The sequence below is a fragment of the Cariama cristata genome, unplaced genomic scaffold, assembly GCF_000690535.1.
Source record: "Cariama cristata isolate BGI_N322 unplaced genomic scaffold, ASM69053v1 scaffold351, whole genome shotgun sequence".
Lineage (NCBI taxonomy): Eukaryota > Metazoa > Chordata > Aves > Cariamiformes > Cariamidae > Cariama > Cariama cristata.
In genome coordinates, this window is record NW_009597294.1 from 42,480 (window position 1) to 64,892 (window position 22,413).

At 36.8% G+C, this 22,413-nt stretch overlaps 1 protein-coding gene across 1 annotated transcript in view; it reads right to left on the minus strand.

Moving 5' to 3' along the window:
* Positions 1–20,818, minus strand: part of FAM188B (family with sequence similarity 188, member B) — a gene marked incomplete at its 5' end in the record, with an annotated part of 54,353 nt that extends 33,535 nt beyond the window's left edge. The window contains 8 exons of the mRNA XM_009708795.1: positions 9,318–9,385; positions 9,644–9,709; positions 11,084–11,147; positions 12,131–12,232; positions 17,328–17,416; positions 19,075–19,191; positions 20,302–20,411; positions 20,760–20,818. Of these exons, the coding sequence (XP_009707097.1) occupies positions 9,318–9,385; positions 9,644–9,709; positions 11,084–11,147; positions 12,131–12,232; positions 17,328–17,416; positions 19,075–19,191; positions 20,302–20,411; positions 20,760–20,818 (675 nt within the window). The remainder of the gene's footprint in view (positions 1–9,317; positions 9,386–9,643; positions 9,710–11,083; positions 11,148–12,130; positions 12,233–17,327; positions 17,417–19,074; positions 19,192–20,301; positions 20,412–20,759) is intronic.
* Positions 20,819–22,413: the final 1,595 nt, after the last annotated feature.

The following is a 22,413-nucleotide window of genomic DNA, read 5'->3' on the forward strand; positions in this document are numbered from 1 at the left end:
CCCTCCCAGGGGGAGGGAGGGGGATAACAGAGAGCGTCTGCCGCCTATTTTAAGAGCTGGCCCAGCCTTAAATGGTGACATCTGCTTTTCCAACTTTCTTAAATGTAAGCACTGTTTGCTATTGCACAGTTACATGGTGACCTCTATTGTGAAAAGGTATTAAGCATCATTGTCATTGTATCTGTGATTTTAGATGCAAGTTATTTCAGTATTTCAGGATGAGGAGCATCACTTCTCCAGACTTACTGCATCTGAGATGCAAGGTTACTGTAGGTTTTAATGGGGCAAGTGGTATGGTATGACAAAACTTAGAAACTCTTGCATAAGTTCAGGAATGAGATGTGGGCAAAAAGATATCTGGTTTATTTTTCCTTTCATGTTGTGTAGCCACCACTTTTTCAGGTTCAGTTCTACCAAAAAATTATTTTAATTTCTATGCATAGACTCCAATCATCCATCCTGAGTTTGCACCATGTTGTTCTCCTTACTGAAATGTAAGGCAGAATATTAATTTAGATTTGGAGCATTCTTTACATTATTCTTAATGTCAGCACATCCACTCCACACAGAAACTTCGTATCTTTTCCTGGTATCTTTTCCTGATATCTTTTTATTGATCTGATAAGGAAATTGCATGTTGTTTAATTTCTGTGACTCAAGGTCTGGGTCTGACCTCATCTGAATCACGTTATTTCTGTGATTATTTTCCAACACCAAGAGTCAGACCAGTAGGGCTAGAGCTATTTGTCACTCACCACACTTTTTGCATTCCTTTGCACTCTTTCTTTAGAGATCAGAAAACTCTCCAGAGACTGAGCTAATAAGCGTGCTTCTCTTCAGGTACATTCCTCAGCTTTATGATTTATCCTGATCTGTTCTAGAAGGAACTTGTGTCAGGGAACAACCTGGATTTTTTTCCTCTGTTTACATAAGAAATCTTCCTGTTGCATATTCACACCAAATTTTCTGTCACCCAGTATATAATCCATTTTTCTGTTCTGTGGACCCATGCTGGTGAGAGGCTTCCTGGATTTTCTTAACAGGGAGACAACAGTCACATGTCTCGCTCCATTCTTTGTGCAAACCCTAGGTTTTTTACCCCCTTTTTTTTTTCCCATTACTTCCAAATATACCAGTCCTTCACCTAGCAAGATGTCAAACCAAATCATTATAACGACCTCTTTGTCTTCTTGATTCTTCCCTTTTTCAGTTCCCTTTACCACTAACCTTTTTTCATTGCTCTTCAGTGCAGTATTCTTCAAATCTAATTCAACTCTTCCCCTTCTTTGCCTTTGTGGTCATGTTTCCACCTAGGTCACATTTCTAGCAGACTGTATAGCTTCCTTATCTTTAGATCTTAATTGACAGATGCCTACATATTTGTGTTATGTCAGATCCTACTCTCCTTTCCTGTATCTTGCCTTCAAAATCCCATTCTACCATTATCTCTAGCTTTATTCTTTTGTCTCTGGGTCCCCTCTTTCTCACGTGTTATAAGGTGATAATTCATGCATCGATATATTCACGCACTGCATATCCACTTTTGAAAGAATATAAATATCGTAGCTTCAAATTTTGGTCTCACATCCTCCTTCAAACATTGCTAAGGCTACCTCAATTATCCCTGTCTTGTCTTTCTTTGAGTGAAAAACATTAACTTATTTCAAGCAAATCCCTTCTTTATTGCCTCTTAGCAGCTGAAGCTGCAATCTGTGCTTCATTAAGGTTCTACATTTATTAATATAGTTATTAATGTAGCAAGCAATTCTTGCCCAGTGAACATTCTAGCTAGAAGGGCCTCTGTCCAATTCACATAACAGAGCCTTAAAGACAAGGAAGATCCTGAAGATTATGAATTGCAAGCAACCTATCAAGCAGGAGGTACAGTAGTTCACTTACCCAAACAAACAAGGACTCAATTCTTCCCTACCAAGGACTGGATCCCACACAAACTCTCCTATTTGGTCTCCTCCTACTCTTCTTGGTAAATCTAATCTCATGCTTCCTCCATGTTGTAAAATCACAAATGAGTCTTGGAGAGGTCTGAGACTCTCAAATATGGATTTTTCACTTGGGTCAAGCTGCTTGTTTTTAGCACTGTAACGTAATTGACAGCTGTTTCCCTTTAAAAATAGCTGCTTCCCTATCTTTTTCAAACACCAAAAGACTAAGCTGTAAAATACATGATGACATGTATTTATATTACATAATTGTAAACACTGAGTGAAAACCGCTCACACACGTAATTTCCCCTTGCTGTTGGCTTTCCAGGCATTCTCAAGTGGGGGGAGAACTAACTCTGAAAGAGTTTTCCCAGAAAACTGGCTCATAGAAAATACATTTCCATCAATAACTCAGTATGCCCCATGTGGTTGGATGTTTTATGTGAAGTTGTAATTGCTATTATCATTGGACAAGCCAAATGGTCATTTCACAGAAAGCCTTTCTTCACCAGCCAAATAGCATGAGGAGAATAGGTGCATTTTAGGGGAACTCAAAATTACAGATTGGCTCTGAGACAGGAAAAGGTGTCTGTTAAGGAAAATGGATTGAGGGTGGAGGACCCATTGTTCTACCCGCAATTCATGCTCCAACAGAACATCACTTTCTTTTTCAATGTCCTATGTGACTGAAAGAGTTTAAAAGTGAAGTAATATGTCAGAATCAGGGTTATTTCACAATAAATGATACAGAAAAGGATGCAGAAAGGATATAGAAAAGGATACAGAAAAAAAATGTCTTGATGCACACTCTTACAATGATGATTATATTGTTACACATCTCAATAAAAACTTGTCTTCCCAGAGATTGGCTTTCGATATGTTTTAACTGCACTAACATTTTCGAATTTTAATATGGTCATTTAAGATTAGTTATCATAATGAAGAGTATGGTTAATTAAGAGTGCTTATTCTGTCCTTGCAGCAACATGAAATAATCCTAGTGACAATGGACCAGCAAATCATGTCTGAAAGGCAGGTAACAACATGGCTAGAGATGCCGAAGTTCAGTAGTCATTTTACATTTCTTCTCTGATTCGTGGCACCTCGTTCTGACCACAGTAAAACGATGTGCTTATATGCTTATAGCACATGCCCAACAAATTATACATATCTGGAAGCTCTTTGATAAATCCGTTCCCACAGACTTCTGCTTCCCATTTGTCACATGTCCCTCCTGTTCTAAGAAAACTCCGTAGAGTAGGAATTGTGTGGCTATGGGCAAAAAACTGATCTTGAGGCCAGGTAGAGTGTGTAATACCTAGTAATGGTATGTATACATACTCTTATCCTGCAGCAAATCTGAGACAACTTTCTCCTGTGTGAAACGAAGATGAACACATCTGTTTGCCCTGTACGTTGGTTTGCAACCAGATAAATAATTACAGAAGTAAAACCAAGTTGACAAATGGATATATTTGAGCATAGTATGAGGCATAATAATGACAACAGTACATAGTTGGTCCAACATCCTCAGAGCACTTGAAAACCAGATTCCTTAGATGAGCAGGTTAGCAATTCAGGAAGGTACACTAGTTCTATAAACACTGAAGTCAGATGCTCTGCATAGCCAGAAAGGGATTGTAGCCACTGGTCTTTTAGCCTATCTGATCAGGCTTTGCTCTCATATGAAGTTCGAACAAGTCAAAACTTCTCTCCCCTATAACACGCCAAGTGCAGTTCAGCTTCATTTATTAAGGGAAGGATATTTTTTGAGATGGAATAGGTACACTGAACAGCTATTAACATAATTTGATGCTTGTGTGTGTTTATTTCGAGGATGGATTAGAATGAAAGGTGAAGGAAATTTAACTTCCCTAGTTCAGTAAAATGGTTCCACAGGAATGAAGAATAAGTGCTCAAGGGCACAGAACAACTCAGTTTTAATCATATGATTCCTCTTAGTAAAAAATTGATAATTGATAGAAGATTTCAGAGAACTAGATAAATTAGTAATAACTATAACTAAGGGCAGACTTATTTGGTGTGAGAAGTCTTAAACTGATAAGGAATCAAAATGTGATTTTTTTCTATTTAATAAAAAGGCATTGGTTTTTGAGAAAAAAAAAAAAAGAAACAGGGCTGGACACATTTCTGGACCAGTAAACACTACAGAAGGATAGTTATTAGAGTTGTGGGATCACAATACGGAAAAACGTGTTGATGCGCAATTTCCTAGGTTTATATGTGGTCAACCTTAATGAAGTACAGAGCCTCCTGTTAACTTGCAAAATCACTCTCCTTTTTTCTTCCCACAGACAAAGTTATTGTTTTCTTTACTGTCACACAACCACTTCAGAGAAAAAATTGAAAAGATACCCAAATGACCAGTGCTGACTGCAGAATTACATTAGTGATCTGCTACCAGTAAGTGATAAAGGATCCCTAAGTCAACAAAAGAGATTGCAAACACTGGTGTTTTTTTTCTATTGGTCAGCAAATTTGTGAGTAACGCAATGAGTCTGTGTTTCAGATGAGGCTCTATTTTTTTTCTCCAGGTAGCCTGAAAATGGCAATACACCGCTTTTCCACAAAGGAATTTAACCTAAGGAATTTTCTCATTCAATATGTTCTTTGCTATAATAGGTTCTAGTAATGATGGTTTTATGCAATAAAGTTATTGCACTGATTAAGAAAAATATGGCAATGAAAACAGACAGTGTGACTGGTTGGTAAGAAGCTGAAATTTAAAGAAGGCTTTTCAATGAATGGATCAGAATCAGCCACATCCTAATAAAGCAATGGTTTTGCATGAGTAAGCACAGTGAGGAAGGTGCCAAGTGTTAGAGGTGATAAGACACCATCTGGCAGACAAAGCTTGTGCTGCCGTTCCAGTATATGTTGTAACTTCAGTAAGACTGTGGGGTTTACTGAAGCTGCCATTATGGATCAGTGTAAACCACTCCTGAGTATTCATAACTTTCCTACATGCGATGTGCCATTCTTGGATGTAACAGTGAGGTCCACGCAGGGGCTTGCAGCCCACCTTTAAGCTCAGTCTCTCCCAGGTACATGGAAAATGACTTGTAGTTCTTAACAACATGAAGATTTTAGTACACATTTTCCACATTCAGGAAGATTAGTCCCCTGAGCTAGTACAATATGCTCACTATTTTTTAATTTTTCACTGGTTGTAAAAAAAAAAAGAGGCTACAATTGTTAGTGACTAGCATTCCTTCCTGTACCAGAAGCAACACCACGTTCTCAGCAACTTCCTCAGGAATTCTCACTCCTCTTTGGCCATTTGTTATCAGTTCTACCAGTGATGATCATTAGTGCATGGAGTATGATAAAGTCATTACTAAAATCTATAAAGCAGTGCAAAACTCTGCATTTCCTGGCACGCATTCCCGTTAAATAAAAATACTTAGGTTGTTGGTGATTTAGGACAACCACCCGATAGACCTGGCTGAAATCTGAAATTTCTGTTTACAAGAAAAATCAGTAACAATGTAAAAATCATGGAGTAAGACCAAAAGTCAGCCTATCCTAGCTTCCAGTCAGCAGCAGCAGTAGCAAATATCAAGGCAGAACATAAAAACAGGGCACATGGAGATTACATTTAGACAAGTGGGTTTAAAGGCACTGAAGCATGTCCATTCCAGTAATTCATCTAAATTTATTTGAACCATTTCATACTTTTGGCCTCCTCATCTCCCAGTATTGAAAGTTACTTATGCTGTGGGAAAAAAAGTACTGTGGTTTGTTTTAAAACCGAAGCCTGAACATTTCCATGACAGCCCTCAAGTTTCTGTACTCTGAGAAATAATGCATAATCACTCCTTATTCAACTTTATCATGGATGTCTAAATTTTTATCACATCCAAGTTATGCCTTTTCAATGCCAAAGAGGAAAGATTTCATCTGTCCTCACGCAGAAGCTAGTCCACACTAAAAGGAAATTTTGCTTTTGTCTTCCAGTGTATTCTATTTCTAATACATCTTTACTGACCTGGGGAGACAAGACTACATGCAGGATAAAGACATGAGAAGATCACATATTTATACAAAGATATATCCATGTTTTTATTCTGTTCTCATTTGTTATCACCATAACTCCCAACACATTATTTCTTTTTTGTCAATTATAGAAAATTGAACTGATATGTTCAGATAACTAAATTACTAGCAGTGGTGCCAGAATTTCTATCCTTTTTTATTTAAAGCCCTTCACTAAGAAGTATAGTTGAGACTGTTTTTTCATCAAGTATAACGCTTTGCATTATTAACACTGAATTTCATCTCTCATTTTATTGACCAGTCACTCTAAGACAGAATTCATTTTATCACTTGATGTTTACACTGTAAAGCCTCTATATGAGTAGGTCATTCAGATTTTCTTTTTATATAGGGGAGATAAGTAAGTATTTCAGGAGATGATTTATCTCATTTTAAGCTAGACATTCAAAAGAAGTTAAATAAATCATGATCTTTTTCTCTTTTTTGAGCATAAAGGAAGCCTAGATGCAAATATTGTCATAGAAAGTAGATAAAGACAAGTAAGATAGATCATTACCCTCAAAATAACAAACATCTAAGAAGTAGGAGTCTTAGCTAGTAGTTCTCCCTCCAAAATCAAAGAAAAAAGATAGGCATTGCCCACAGCAATTCTCCTCACCTTTCTTCAACTACTGGAGCTATCATTCCTCAGTTACGTGGCATGGTCACAACTGCATGACATCTTCCATCTGCACAGACATGGGAAGCATCTGTCCACAGATGTGACTGCTTTGAGGAAGTCTGTAAGCTTTATGGTCTCATTATCCTGCACTCCTTCAAGATCAGTCTGGATGGGCTGAACTGCACAGGTCTTGGTAGAGTGGTACTTATCCTGCAATTAATCAACCTCACCATTTAGTCCACATTCAGTGCTCTGCCTTTTAACTTGTAATTAATGCTTCCCCACTGTATAAAATAAGGTATTATTATTTTCTTCTAATTATATCCTGAAGTGAAAGCTTCAATAAATACTGCAATTATTCATGGAACAGAAAACTTTGGGGAGAATATTTCTGATTGAAAGAAACAATTCAATATTCATTAATCAAAATGAATCAATCAATCTCTTTGTTTAACCAAACGTAAATTCTTTGGTTTGGTTTCACTGGACATACCTCTGCATTTTACACAACGTTGCTGTTTAATAATAACCACAGTTCAAGACTATTTCATCCTTAGTCTTCAACTTGCTTACAAGAAATACCAATTATTTACCAATGGACTACAGAGCGCCAGCGTTGTGGGCACGTGGTGAAGAACTGATCCAAACGGAAGCTTTTCAACATGATTTGAGGAACTATATTAACTTCTCAACTAAAATTAAATAATCTATCTAGATTTTTCAATAGAATATGCACACAAAAATCAGGACAATTGAAACTTCCATGGAGTTGTTTTTTTTTTTAATCCCACTGATTTTCTGTTAAAAAACTGAGACAAAAAAAATCCCAGGGAGCTCTATCACTGGATGAAAATTCCATTACCTAAAACAACTCTTATTTGCCTTCAACTATTCATACAGAACTATGTCAGTTATGTAAATAATTACTTACAATGCTTGTAACACTCACTAAATGGTACATATTTCTTGGTGATATGAGCAGTGAGGTATTTGTCTTGATATTTGTAATATCCTAAGAGAAGTACTAGGACATAGCCATTCAAATCTATTACTGAAAATTATATAAACAAAATTTAGTTTGCACTTCTAAAAAAATTTATGGAAAGGTCTGAAAACACATTCTACTGTATCTAGTGACAGAGAAAAACTCCTGTTTCTTATAAACAAAAGATAAGTACCAATGCAATGTATTACACAGTGCCAAGCTAGAAGAGTAACGGTACTTCAAGATGAAGTTCTGTGAGAAAGTCATAAATCTTCCTTGAAATAGAGCTACGTTTTATAAACAATTCTGACATTGTGGACCAGAACCATACAAATATTTAGATACGTAAAAATGCAAATAGGCACCGTAAGGAATTTTCACGTTCGCTTTAGACACTTGGCTCCCCCAAATACAAACACAGATGATTGATTGGCCTTGTCATAATCCATCTGTTAAGAATTGAGAGGTGATGGGAAAAATAAACTCCTTGCTTATATTATTAAAGAAAGTTTACCATTTTATAGGAAGGAAAGCAATGCAATCAGTAGCAATTAGGAACATTGCTACTTTTGATGATCCTACCAAATGTCAAATATATCATTACTTGCTGAAATACCTTTATGATCTGGACCCTCTGCTGTTACTAGCTCAGAAAAATAAGAATAAATGACATATGCTATAAAATTATCACATCATTTGTGTTAGAGTGCAAAAGTGGAGTTAAGCCAATGCCCTGTAGTGCTGCTGTACCAAAAGAAAGGAAGAAATGATAACAAAATAAGAAAAAAACAATCTGTAAACACTTGTAGGAATCTCAGTAGGTGAGCAACTGAATGCATATCACAAATTTGAACGAAGTTGCTATTTATTCTGAAGACAATGCAGAGATGTAAGAAATAAAAGCTTACATAAATCAAACCCGTGCTGCTTTCAAGTGCAGCTGCTCTCTTCATGTCAGTTGTTATTGCAAGTTGTCAGGGAATAGTTCTTTTCACTTGCAGATAACTCTAGATTTTTATAAAAGTGGAATTTGACAAAATGAAGAAAGTTTTTATATTCTGACCAACTTGGATATTCACAGTACCACAGAAATACCTTTAATCTGTATAAAAGCACAATTAACTGCAACTGTGCTTGGGCAAGCCTCAGTGAGTTTTTAAAAGAGGCTATAATGACTACCTCTTAGAGCTCAGCACATTTACTACATCAATAAACTGAGACCAGATTTGTCATACCTTACTTATAACCATCTAAAAACCTAATCCATTTTATACTAGTCTTTTTTTATCATTATCATTGACGAAGAGATTGGGGCATCACGAGCAAGTTATTCATCCCTACCTAAGACAGATACCTAAGGTATGTGAAATCAATAATCTTCTAAATGAGTCTTGCTTTCAGCTGTCAAGACACGGAGCGTAGGCAACTACCTTAAATGTGATGCCTAATGTTTAGATGGAGTCATTTATATCAGATACGGTGAACTGATCACTGCCACTTCAACAACATATATATATGCACAAGTGTGTAAGTGTACAACAAAAAAAGCCAAGATTAGATCAGTAAATCTGCATAACTTCCCTATATTTATCAGAGTAAACATCAGGCTAGATTAAAAAGGCCAGAGACTTAAGTACGTCACGGTTGTTTCCTCACTTTGGATAGCTTGTTGGCTTTGCAGTTTATGAAACAGGGATACAAAGATACTCACAGATTGATAGATCTTGATAAGATGACAGACACAGTCAGAAGGATGCACCCATAGGGACCAATTTCAAACTGAAAAAGAAAAGGACTGTTACTATTTTGTTTTTTGCCTTTTTTGCCCAATCCTAAAGAAATGCAAATTGAACTGAAAGCAGAAAGAATTGTACTCATTGGTGTTAAAAATGAATTTGTTGCTTTGTTTGTTAAAATGCAAGATGCGTCCATATAGCATTTGAAACAATGTTCAGAAGACATCATATGAGACTGGTAAATACAGCAAGACCGGCAGCTGAACTATAACAGGTTTAGTATCTTCTCTATACACAGTACCTGGTGAATATTCTGCTGAAGAAATACAGTCAGATCTTCATATCTCGTGGCACTATGTAGTATTAGCTGGGAAGAAATGTAAGACAAAAAAAAAAGTAACTGAAACAATAACAACTCATTTTTATAACCTGAAAGCTGAACTAAAGTAGCCAAAACTTTAAATCTGACTGGAAAGATTTGAATTAACAAAATGGAATAAAGATCTAATGAAATCTACCTCTTGCTGTTGTTACTTAGTACAATACTGTACCAGCACTTCGTACATTCTGAATTTTTAAATACTGATTAGTGTTGTTTTTAAGTTTGTTGAACAGACAGTTTGATTCAATTTTAATCATTGTTTATGCAATAAAAAACAATTTCTAGAACAAACATAGGAATAGTGCAACTTTAGAAGACATAGAACAGGCAAGTAGCTCAGGAGTTTGTACCTATGTGGTGAGCCATCTATAGCAGGCATGTATCAAGGCATTTCTTATCATACTCAGAGAATACTCCCATGAACACGCCTATTTAACATGAAGTTCAGAAGAGTTCACAGATCCAGGCCTTTACGTCTATTTTTCCATCTTCAGCTTTCACAGAAATTATGGTCTTGCTGATACTGTGTGAGGAAAGATCAGGTGGTCTGGATTATATTCCTTTCTATCACATTTTCACTATGGCTATGTCCACATGACCTTTGATAAGCAGTACTTAGAGGCAGCATAATGGTGTTAGTTGCACTCTGAAATAGCCGGCAGCTCAGAATTATGTTAACATGTTAATTAAATAATCTGTCTTGTCTCTTGGAAGAGCTTATTATAGTCAAGGTTTTCTGCTGCATTCACCCTATTTATATAGGTTTTCATTTCCAGTTGTTCCAAAAACTGTCTAATTCTGAAAAGTTGTTGACACATCCATTCCTCCATTGAGGAGGACAGTAATATTTCCTTCAACCGCTAAAGCCTGGCTTATGGTATCACTGTTTGCAAAGCCATGTGAGCGCTTCAGATGGAAATAAGGCATAACTGGAAAGTATTTTGCCATTTGGAGCTTCTGGAGAAAAAAAGAAAAGGCAACGAATTCTGTGTAAGACAAGAAGAAAATACTGCCTTTTGATGCTCACAGCCATGTTGGTCAACTTGAAAGGATCCACTTTCACTTTTACTGCATATCTATAAAAGCAGGCACACTTTATAAGTTTGAAAGGCAGACGGAACAAAAAGGACTTCAGAGAGCCCAGTTGCCCACAGAGACTGGGACGACAGAGCCAGACAGACTACAGGATTTTGTTATTTCCGATTGGTTTTTGGATCACAACTAACTAACTTGACATAAAAGATATTTTAAAAAAAAAAAAAAAAGAGAGCAATGGAAATCAGATTCATTGTACCAAAATAAGAAAAGCTAGAAAGAAGATAAATGGAGAATGTTACTGTGAGTTACACAGAGCCTTACAGTTTCTAAGATTCCATCTGCCTTGTATTTTCCTATGGGAGTGAACTGCTGTCTTCCTGAGGGCCTGAAGAGGACATTCAGACAAAACCAAAGCTCATGTTAAAAGTAACAAAATGACATTAAAGAGAAATCAACATGTTATATGAACTGAATGATGAACCAAAGTTTTTGTATTATTATTTTTAACCACTTTTTTAAAAAAGAACCTCTTGCATAATAAGTTCATGTTACATATAAAACAAACTTTTATCAGTGAAGCATATACTTTAGCTGTGCTGTGCTCTCAGTCTATTTAATACGAATTACAAGTTTCTCTACACAGAAAGAGGATAAATATAGCTTTAATATGTTAATGACAGTTTTTATTGGAAAAGAATATTAAAGCAGTGACATTAAAACAAGCAGAAGAACATATGTACGATACCATCACAGAGGAAGCATTTTATAGATGCAAAATATGCAAAATATCATCTGAAATGTCTTTGAATTTGCTGCTTCTATTTCAGGTTTGAAGAAGGACTTCTGTGCCCAAAAGTATCTCTGTATTTTTCAGCTATCTTAGTTGATTTAATAAAAGAAATGACCTATTCTCACAAAACCTGGCTCACTTAAAAATATCATGTAGGATCCAGTACAGCCAAAGCTAGTGATCTAAAAGTTTGATGTCTTGTATACAAGCAGCCTAATTGCATAGCATAAACTAGGTAACTAGTAGGCAGGTACAGTAAAAGGAAATTAATCCCAGCCATAACAGAATATCCTGCAATATGAAATTGTTGCAGTAAAATGCTGCATCTGGAAAAATAACTCTTGGTAAACATTTGGAAGGAATCCTAGCCTCAATGACATTCACAGCAATTTCAAAGAGTTTGACTATTCCGTCCCAGCTACTGGGACAGCAGAAATGACACTGTGCTTTTCTCCCTAAGCCATTTTAGATTGCATAAATACATCTTACAAAACTTCCATTTTTTAATCTATGTATATATATAACAGACACAAGTATAGGCGCATTGTACAACAATTAAAACTGCTTCTCCTACTTACAGTGCCACAATTGCTTTTTCGTTGCCTCCTGCACGCCACAGTATGTCTGCAATAGCCATGGAGAGGCATTTGGTCCTGTGAACTTCTGAAGGCTGAAGACAACTGCAGTCCAGGAAATGCAAGAAACAGACAAGCACCAAAATGTGTATTGGGAAGCTTACTCATTAGAGGGCAAACTGCCCCAATTAGAGTACATACAGAGTCATAGCAGGTTTGTAGATAAAAGAACAAAAGCTTTTTTTAGACACTGTTTAGGTGTTGTAATGTCTAATAATGAGGTTCCGGCAATTTGCCTTAGAAAATTATCATTTAGGTATCTCATTTCCTTCTATAGAGACAACTTGGATGGCCAACTCAAAAAAATGCTGAGTTGAACAGGGAGCTAGTATTGCTACTGAGAAGACATACCGGATATAAAAGTGCAGTTAAATCTGACCCTTCTCTGAGGAGGCCACATCTGGAGTACTGTGTCCAGTTCTGGGCTCCCCAGGTCAAGAAAGATAAGGAACTACTGAAGATGATCAGGGGACTGAAGTATCTCCCTTACGAGGAAAGGTTGAGGGAACAGGGTCTGTTCAACCTGGAGAAGAGAAGACTGAGAGGGGATCTCATACTTATAAATACCTTAAGGGTGGATGTCAAGAGGATGGGGTCAGACTCTTTTCAGTGGTGCCCAGCGACAGGTTAAGGGGCAACGGGCACAAGCTGAAACTCAGAAAGTTTCATTTTAATATGAGGAAGAACTTCTGTACTTTGAGGATGGCAGAGCACTGGCACAGGCTGCCCAGAGAGTTTGTGGAGTCTCCTTCTCTGGAGATATTCAAAACCTGCCTGGACACGTTCCTGTGCAACTTGCTGTAGCTGACCCTGCTTTGGCAGGGGGATTGGACTAGATGATCTCTGAAGGTCCCTTCCAACCCTGACCATTCTGTGATGCTGTGATCTGAATGAAATGCCATGAGAGCACTCACTGTGCACACAATATGAAGACTCCCCTGCACTGGACTGAACAGGTGATAGGAGGATGTGGTGCTGCTGTTCAGTACCTAAAGAGCTCTAAAGAGGGAGATGCAGCTGAAGTCATCACTGGAATATGGGCTTTCAGGAACCATTCTTTGAGGTGAACCACCTTAAATCTCATTTTAGGCATTCAAGAAGGTACCTTGGATCTTACTGAAGATGATCAGATAAAGCGAATAGAGCTGTATCTAGAGCAACCACCTCTTTAGATTGCTAGTAAAACTGGGCACTGTGGGTAGGTCCTTTTGAAGTCAGAAGCAAAACAGAAATTTGAGGGAAGTTAATTCACCTAGGACAAGTATTAACAGTAGTGTGTTGCATTTAGGGGATCTGGATGAGCTTATGTTGCTTATAATGATGGTTCAACTGCTGTTATGGGTACTTAAGCTAAGCAATTGTAAGCTTGCTAGAATGTCTGTATGTTCTATGACAATACCCTTGTAATACAGGTGAATCTAAGAGATTAAATGCACAATCTCCGCTTCTAGGAGATTAATCCTAAAATGGTGTCTGATTTATAAGATATAGTTAAACAAAAACTATTATTATCATTAAAAGCAATGGACCAAAATCAAGAAAAGACTAAATAAGGTATAATCAACAACAGGAACTGATTATGCACAGATCTATAATCACAACCTGAAAACTAATCTTCTAAAAGAAATAGTGGATGCTCTTTCAGAACACATACTTATAATTTACTGGACAAAACCAGGTAAATGTACTTTAGGGGACAATACTGTATTGGCAAATAATGGACAAGAGAAGCTAATTCATCTTTAAAGCTATAATAAATTGTTTTAATACTCTGTAACAGGATTGGTTTATATATCAAATATGATTTTTAGTTTATAAAGGCCTTCATATTTAATTTCTTTCTTAAGTTTTTATGTCTTAACTCTTGTCAACAAATCTACACCATAATGTTCTTACCTACTACTAAACTTTATCTGAAGTATCATCTGCGATAAAAACTATGTTTGCATTTTTTTAATAAGGTATGCCCCAAAGTGGTGACCTAAAACATCACAGTAACTGAATCAGTATCGGTCTGTGGAGCCCCACTGTTTCTGAAATATTTTCACTTAAACGCTTAGCTTGGAACTTACACAATTATGTGCAAAATTACAGAATGTCTAGTGGACAGTCTCCCTGCCCATGGCAGGGGGGGTGGAACTAGATGATCTTTAAGATTCCTTCCAACCAAACCATTCTGTTATTCTATGATTCTACGTTTACAGCAGTCTATTGATCCCAAACATGTAAGCAACACTATCAACACATTTCCTACAAACTGTGTTTTGTGAAGTCTTCTAATCCCTCCTGTTATTCTAACTTCCAAGATGTGAATGGAGAAATAAAGTATCAGGAGGCCAAAAGTCACCTAATGGAAAACTGACAGATTTAAGAATATAACCCAACATCCATGAGCCTGAAGAAGTAGATAACAGATCCATGCCCCTGGGAAGTACAGAACTGGAATTTTCTCTAGTGGCTTCAAGAATGGCAGTCTTTGAAATTCAGACATTATCAGTCTTAGATTGTCACCAGTATGGGAGATGATATCAAAACCTGTTTCCAGCATTTGAGTAAAAATCTAGTAATTCAAAAGACTAAACTAGAAACATCAAACATAAAAAAATTAAAGAGATTTTCAAGTTCAATGTCTGCTTTGAATATAATGTTCACTTAGAGAATGTTTCCCACTCTGAAGGATGTGAGGTATGGGAAATAATTGGTGAGAGTTTTCAAGTAAAAAAATATAATCCCAACCTTCTCTTATCTCTGCCTGTGTTCTAATACAGACACTCAGAAATTTGTGGGAAGCATAGCAACTAATTTACATGTCTGAGAGAGGCAACAGAGTAAAAAGGAGACATGATAATTATTTCTTAAACGTCAAAGAAGCCTGAAGTCAAACACTTGCTGTAAAGTGGCTAATAATTTGAAAATTCAGGTTAGAATCAGAAAGGAATATTAATCCTCTTATTTCAAGCTCTGAGACTTCCCTTTCTTTCTGCCTGCCTAAGAGTTTCTGCCCATGGCAAACACATCATAAGAAAAATGTTTATCTCACAAATAAAACAAAATCTTTTAAAACCATGTGCATAATAGGAGGGTAAAAATAGGAGAGGCAAGTATTGCCGAGTAAACAGGATAGGTTGTAGCTGGCATGAGTTGGGACACTTACAGTTTAAACAATCTAGCCTCAATAGACTTATTTGGGTGCCACATAATTTTATGACATTTACGATCACTGAACCATGTTTAAAGAGGAAAAGTTCAACATCTCTATTTTTACTAAGGATGACCTGAGACTCAAAGGGACCAAGGAGCAGATGATCAAAGGCTCTCTTCCCAGCTGAAACAAATTCTTGGTTTTAAGACCAAGGAGCAGATGATCAAAGGCTGTCTTCCCAGCTGAAACAAATTCTTGGTTTTCAGTGAATTCTGTGGAGATTCTCGGTCATAAAATCTAAATAAGTACCGATTTTCTTCCTTGGAAGTTTCTCATTTTTTTCTTTTACGTGGACAGGAGCCTCATTCTGTCTTGAAAAGTCTACTGTCACTATATTTGGAATTAGAATAATAAAGTTTTGCTAGCTAATTTTTGCACTTTTAAAAAGTGTGTCCTGAACAGTAGGGTCTTGATATGAATCACAGACAGATGTGATGTACTGAAAGAACTGAACAGAAGAAGAAAAAACAAAACTGTATAACATTGTAGAATTAACTTGACATTACACTCTGCACTGACTCTCTCTCTTTATCAGTCCATGCTAATTGCATTTAAGTGACTTCAAGGAACAAGCAATTTTCAAGTGATGAATTCATAGCAACTTGTTTATTTGGCCCTTGTCTTGGGGTCCACAAGCAATCAGTGCCAATAATAACTAGAAACAGAAATAGTAGCAGTAGTAACAGTGAAACTTTAAGTATTGTATTTAGACTGTAAGCCCGGTATTCAACACTTCTGATGGCTTACTAGGTGTCTCAAACCAGGACTGCCTACCCACTAGTACTCCTAGAGCTGGGCACCTGTGTGACCCCCTAGGGCCTGGTAATCCTTTGATTAACTGTCATTTCCCTTCCTGGGTCCTGAAGACAAATAATGATGTTCTACAGGTGCGTGTTTCTTTCCATTATTGATGAAAACAGCCCAAACAATGAATTTACATTAAGCCCCAGTCAGACAAAATTAAGGAAAATCAACAGAGATCCTGTTGCTTTCCTAAACAGGTCCAAGCAGAAAAGTGTATATTTAAGGCCAGATTCTTATACATGATGAACAGTTTTACATTGTAAGGTAATGAAGTCTACGAAAAATCTCAGCATGAAAGCTTTTCTTCTGACTAAATTGGGGTCTAGTGTATCACCCACAAATAACACAAGGTAGTGGCAGAGTAAACCAGTAAAATACTGTTATCCCTATTCAACAAATTGTACCTATAAAGCAGAGAAATATTTGTGAAATTTTTCTTTTGTAATGGACTTAATTTCTTATTGAAAACAAAAGGAAAATACAAGAAGTCTGGTAACAAATTAATTGTTTTAGACATTATTTTCCAGCATTTCATTGAATAAGCTCTGTTCCTTTAGCAAAGTGACAAGTATGTCAATATTATAGCAGTCGAAGCAATGTTCCTTGACACTGGCAATACCTAACAATATTCCTTTAAAGTAAGTAAAAAATATACACACAGAATTTAAATTCAAATTCTATTAAGGAGTTTAACTGAATGATCAAACACAGTGGCAAGAAAAAAAAATTATAGCTATAACTTTAATTTTTCACCCTCCCTTAGATTCTTAGTGTCAAAAACTACAAGAATTCCATGGTTTTTCAAACCTTGATTACATTTTCTTTGAAATCATATCTCCATGGGATCTCAAGGTTAAATAATTTTCATTGGCCTCAGTTCAAGTTGTTGGATTTTTTGAGAGGTTCTTGGGTTAATCACAAGCAAGTAATTATACAAATAAAACACCAACCTCTAAATTCCTACAGTTGAAAGGGAATTAAATACAAGCAAATCATTTGCTACTTTCTTTCTCTCTCAGAGACAAAGAGAAATTCAATAAGTTCAAACTCAAAAGGCTCCTGAGTGGCTGCAGCAGAGAGAAAATTTTTTTACTTCTGTATGGAAAATACTTCTGCTGTCAATTGCTGACTTACCGACTGTCTTTATTCCTGTTACTGTCTCCAAAGATAAGCTGTTGTAGGACACAAGCTTGAACTGCAGCCAGTACTCCACATGGGCCACCCTGAGGGGAATAATGGCATACTCCATTAGCAAAACAATTTGCACTGTTTGTTGCAGGTGAAAACTTTTGCAAGCCATGTGCTTCCATTCAAACTCAAGCCATTCTTTCATCTCTCTCTTTCCATCCATGAATTTGTAGTGCTCTCTGTTGCATTATTGTTTTTGCAAGACAGCGAAAATCAGAGTTAATAACTGGTATTGTGTTTCCCACTTTTTTTTCCTGAAAATGCCTAGACACCTATAATGCCAAAGGAACTTTTTTTTAAACTCTGTTCTGTGATTATGCAAAAAAATGAAAGATTTCCTGATCCCTACTGACCCACAGTTTACCTTAACTTCCAGAGAGGTGTCCAGTTAATTAAACATCTTAATGACATGTTTATTAGCCATTGCCCTTGCCCCAAAGCCTCTCTTCCTCTCATTATAGTACATAATGGTCCTATTCTCTCGTACCAGATAAAGATTTTCTGCATCAGCACAGAAGCTTGATGAGTCTTTTGTAAAGAGGAATCTACAAATTTACTGTAGTCCTCAGATCCTTGCTCTTAAGAGAAGAGACCTGGTGCATGGATATCCCAGGAGCATATGTACAGACCCACAGGTCAGAGACAAAACCACCGAGTTGCAGCTGAGGAGGATGCATTTTTACGATCAATGTGTTTGATTTTGGAGGCAGCTACATATCTTGTGCCCTGTATGTTGTCCCTGGTCTGAGTCTACTCATCAGCCAGCCAAGAAACCAGGCTGATGCACTGCATCCAGCATACAGAGTAGAAGGACAGACTGAAGCACTGCAGTCTCAGTCTGTAAGTCAGGTGCCTAGGCAAGACTGATAAGATAGACACCAGATGAGTGAGTCTCCCGCTGAATGCCCCAGACCAGAGCGATCTCTGTTAGCACCAAAAATTTCAATGGATTGGATACATGCTTTCCAGGCTGACTCTACTCATGGCATGCGGGTTTTACTAGCTCTGGTCACCACAGGGACCTGCCGGGGATTTTAGTAAGGGCCAACTGGTAGATGATGCCTAGGAATTGATGAAAATCTTGTTTTAGGGAGGAGCTGGCATCTTGTGGCTGCAGTCCAGAATTACAGAAACATGGGTTCAAAAGAGGTGGTCCCATCAGCAGTCCCAGTAGCACTGCAGGGGCATTTGTTCCCTTTTATTTTAGGAATGAGCTTCATCATGTGTCCCCGATGTCTTTAAGAGGTAAAAATCTCCTTGCGATTTCCCAGGCACTGCAGGCAATTCTTGCTATGTCCCTCATTTTGAGACAGATCAAGCTCCATCTTGTTAAACATTGCCCCCACATATCCTTTTTCTCTTAAACTCCACTCTTGAGTTATGCCCTTTTATTCTTTTACCATCACTAGCTTTCAGCTGAAGTGGTTTATCTTCCCGTCTATGAATAATTCCTCGTCACACACACACATATGCACACTTTCTGTAGCTGCTTTAAGTTCCCCTCAGAAATATTCCATCCATCTCAAGCTGCCTACCAAGACTTGACAAGGTGACATCACCCAGTGGTAACCAGAGAGGTTAAAGAAAGAGAATAGTCTTTAGAAGACTTTTTTTTTTTTACTGCTGAAACACACAGCCTTTGTAAACTCAGTGTAAAAACCAAAGATCACTTTAAGGAAGTAATTTACAGTACCTTTTTTTGCACAATGCCATATTTTAACTGTGGTATGTTATTAAATGTAAAACTCTGTATTTTCCATTCTTCACTGAAGCAACAAAGACTAGAGCCGAATAAAAGATTTTTTAATTCCTATTAAAAAAAAAAAAAAAGAAAGAAAAAAGTCCTCATTTTAAAACCAAATCCAAAACACGGGTATGTTTTCTTGCAGTAACTTGTAGAAAAGAAAGGAGGAGTGTGGAAGGGTAATGACTAACTCACTATAACCACCCTCTTCTGTTTTATACAGACTGTAAATAGCAACACTCAAATGAAAAGGAGCAATTTTTTCCTTTTCCTGCAATATTCCTTTAACTCATAATGCTGTTTGCCGCTCAGCATAGGAAACCGTTTATGGAGATCGTCTGGGGCACAGTTTCCCATGAAAGTATTACAGAACATTGCCTTAAATTTAACAGCTAGAAGAGCAACGCCTACTAATGGTTACATTAGGGAGAAAAGGACCCTGCTAGACACAGTATGGAGAAAAGGCAGCCTGTTTTGCTTGTCAAAGTTGCTGGTATGAGACAAATGTCACTCAAATGTTTGACTGCTGTACGTTGGATGGCATATCAGCATATGTCAAATTCAGATCTGGGCCCTGAACAACTGCCAACTAGCAGGAATAGCTAAACTGAAGAAATTGCTTTCACTCTAAATTTGAGTAAATAAGAACAGACTGTTCAGTGTTTGTACAGTTACTCGGACCTCTTTGATCTAGAAATGAAATTGGAAGACACCCTCACTATCTTTTCCCTGTTTTTTTTTCCCTCTGTCTGAATGGGAAGGAAAACATTGAAAGTATTTAGTGGTTCCATCTCTACTCAAAATAAGGAAGATAAGCAAAGAAGAAACAGTGATAGGGGAATAATAAACTTGTTCTGAACCACTGTCAATTTAAAGGATTGGAGAATAAGTACATGAATAACTGACTAGAGGTATTACTAAAATAATACAAACTTCATTAATTAAAGCTATTATCTGTGCTTCAAGTGGGCTGATGCATTCTGGTACGCATGCTCTTCTGGTATTTTTCTGAATTTTGGACAGGCATCGCTACATTACTTTTTCACCTGAGTACCAAATAAGGAACATACTCAGGAATGAATACAGCACATGTTAAATCACACACAAACATGCAACACAGAGAAATCTGTTGCAGCTTTCTCACACATCTATTTGTATTTACCATCATAGTCTTACTTTTGCAAGAGAAATATCAATTGGCTTCGATACTACTTGAAGCATATACAGTGTTGAAACATCCAAGTTCTTAATAACTTCTCCAGTTGTTTCTTCATCCTCAACATCAACTGAAAGAAAAAAAAGTATGTAATATGTTGGATGAAAAAAATTGCTTCCTCCAGCAAGCTCAGTGCCACAGGGTGATCAATATGACAATTAACACTTTCTTGTTATAAGTCTCAATAAAAAAGAAAATATTTCTTTAGCCAGAAAGGATAGATAAAAAATACATAAGCCAGCCTTTGTTTGATTACTTCTTATGACTTCTTTACACAGGCTTACCCAAGAAGTTAATAGCAAATGCAACTACTCTGAATCAACTAAGAGTTACAAAAGAAGCAACTCATACGGATTTGGTTACAGCTGCTCTGAAGAATACGATGGCAAAAGCCAAACCGAAGCTTAACGTAACTTACCTAATTCTAGGACATCTTTCATCTGGTCTTCTTTATAGCAAGTGGATGTTGGAGACTTCCTACATTAAAATTAATCAAAAAATGAATGACCAAATGTTCACGTTTAATGAGAAAAGTTAACCAAGAAGAAATATTTGAATAACCAAGAAATATGGTGTATGCCCACACAAAGATATAATTTTTTAAGGTGTGTGCATATATATGTGTCTATATATACGGGGGGCGGGGTGGAGAGAGAGAAAGAATAAAAGATGCAGATAGATAAAAACCATATTTAATGGCTTTTACCTTTAGCTTTTAAAATGTTCTATACAAAGGAGCTCAGTGTCACTAACATTTTTGTATAAAGAAATAAACGGTGTTAGAGCAAAAACTTTTTCAATGGACGAAAGCTGAACTTCAGGAGTTCATCAGGAAAAGCAGCCAGAACAGAGCAATACACTGTAATTGATTCGGGATTTCAGTCTCGTTTCAACATGAGTTGCATTTCATTTGTGTGATTTCAGTATATGTCAGGTCCTGCAAGCTCATACACAGGGCCAGATTTTATACTGCCCTGAATTTCAAGTGAGGATATTCATGTATATGTGACTGCCTCTGAGTTTGAAGAATCAGGACATAAAATAAAACTTACATCCTTGACTGGGATCAGGATGAGATACAAGTTACTCATCTGTTCAACTGCCCTTGTGATTTAATTGTATATTACATAAATAACAGGTTAAAAATTCATATAAACAGCTACTGAAAGGACTAAGCATTTAAACTTGGCTGTGAAGTCAGAACTTAAATAGAATGTTAGATTTTCAGAGATGAGATGGGTTTATTCTTCCTGTTGAATTAATACCAAAATGAATTCAGAAACAAGGAAAAGTTTCAAATAACTACTGTAAGAACATGGTCTTTTTTTTTTTCCCAAAAGAGCAATACTGCATCATTGGCCTTTGCTTTGGAAAAAAGGTATTGCACTGACAGTCCTTTCAAAAATAGTATGGAAGAATCTCCTCAGCAACATTCTTTGTATGCGCGATATTATTATAGCAACAACTGCTGTCATATCACATACTTTCCATTAACTTAATTTCCTTTTTCAGTGTGTGAAAGACGAATAATACAGGACACAGACATATCACACTCAGGACTTTTCCAGTTTAAAAGCATTTTGGCACCTTTCTCACTGATAGTCTTTGATACTATGAGAAACACTTCTCTTTTTCTCTATAAACAAGTTAAAGGATTTATGCAATGAAATGTGGATGGCCACAATTCAGAAAAGACAGAATGGAAACGAATCTCCCATGTTACTAGGGACTTGATGTAAAAATAAACAGGATGCCCAGCAGGTCAATACAAATAAGTGGACTGAGAGCAAATTTGTGTAATAGCATAAGTAGGATTGAGCTGTCACTGAAAATAATAGTACTTTGAATGTGATATAGAGTTTAATACAGTTGACTATGGTAGGTTTTAAAATACAATCAGATCTCCCCTTGCTTTTTGCTAATACTGAATTTCAGCTGAGATTTCTTTCTGCTAACTACTTCCTAGTATTTTCATCTATCCTGGTCAGGGAAAGGGTCTCAATGACACTAAATTTGCCAATAAAATGTTTTTCAGCCAAGTACTCCTGTCCCTTAACTGCACTTAGACATAA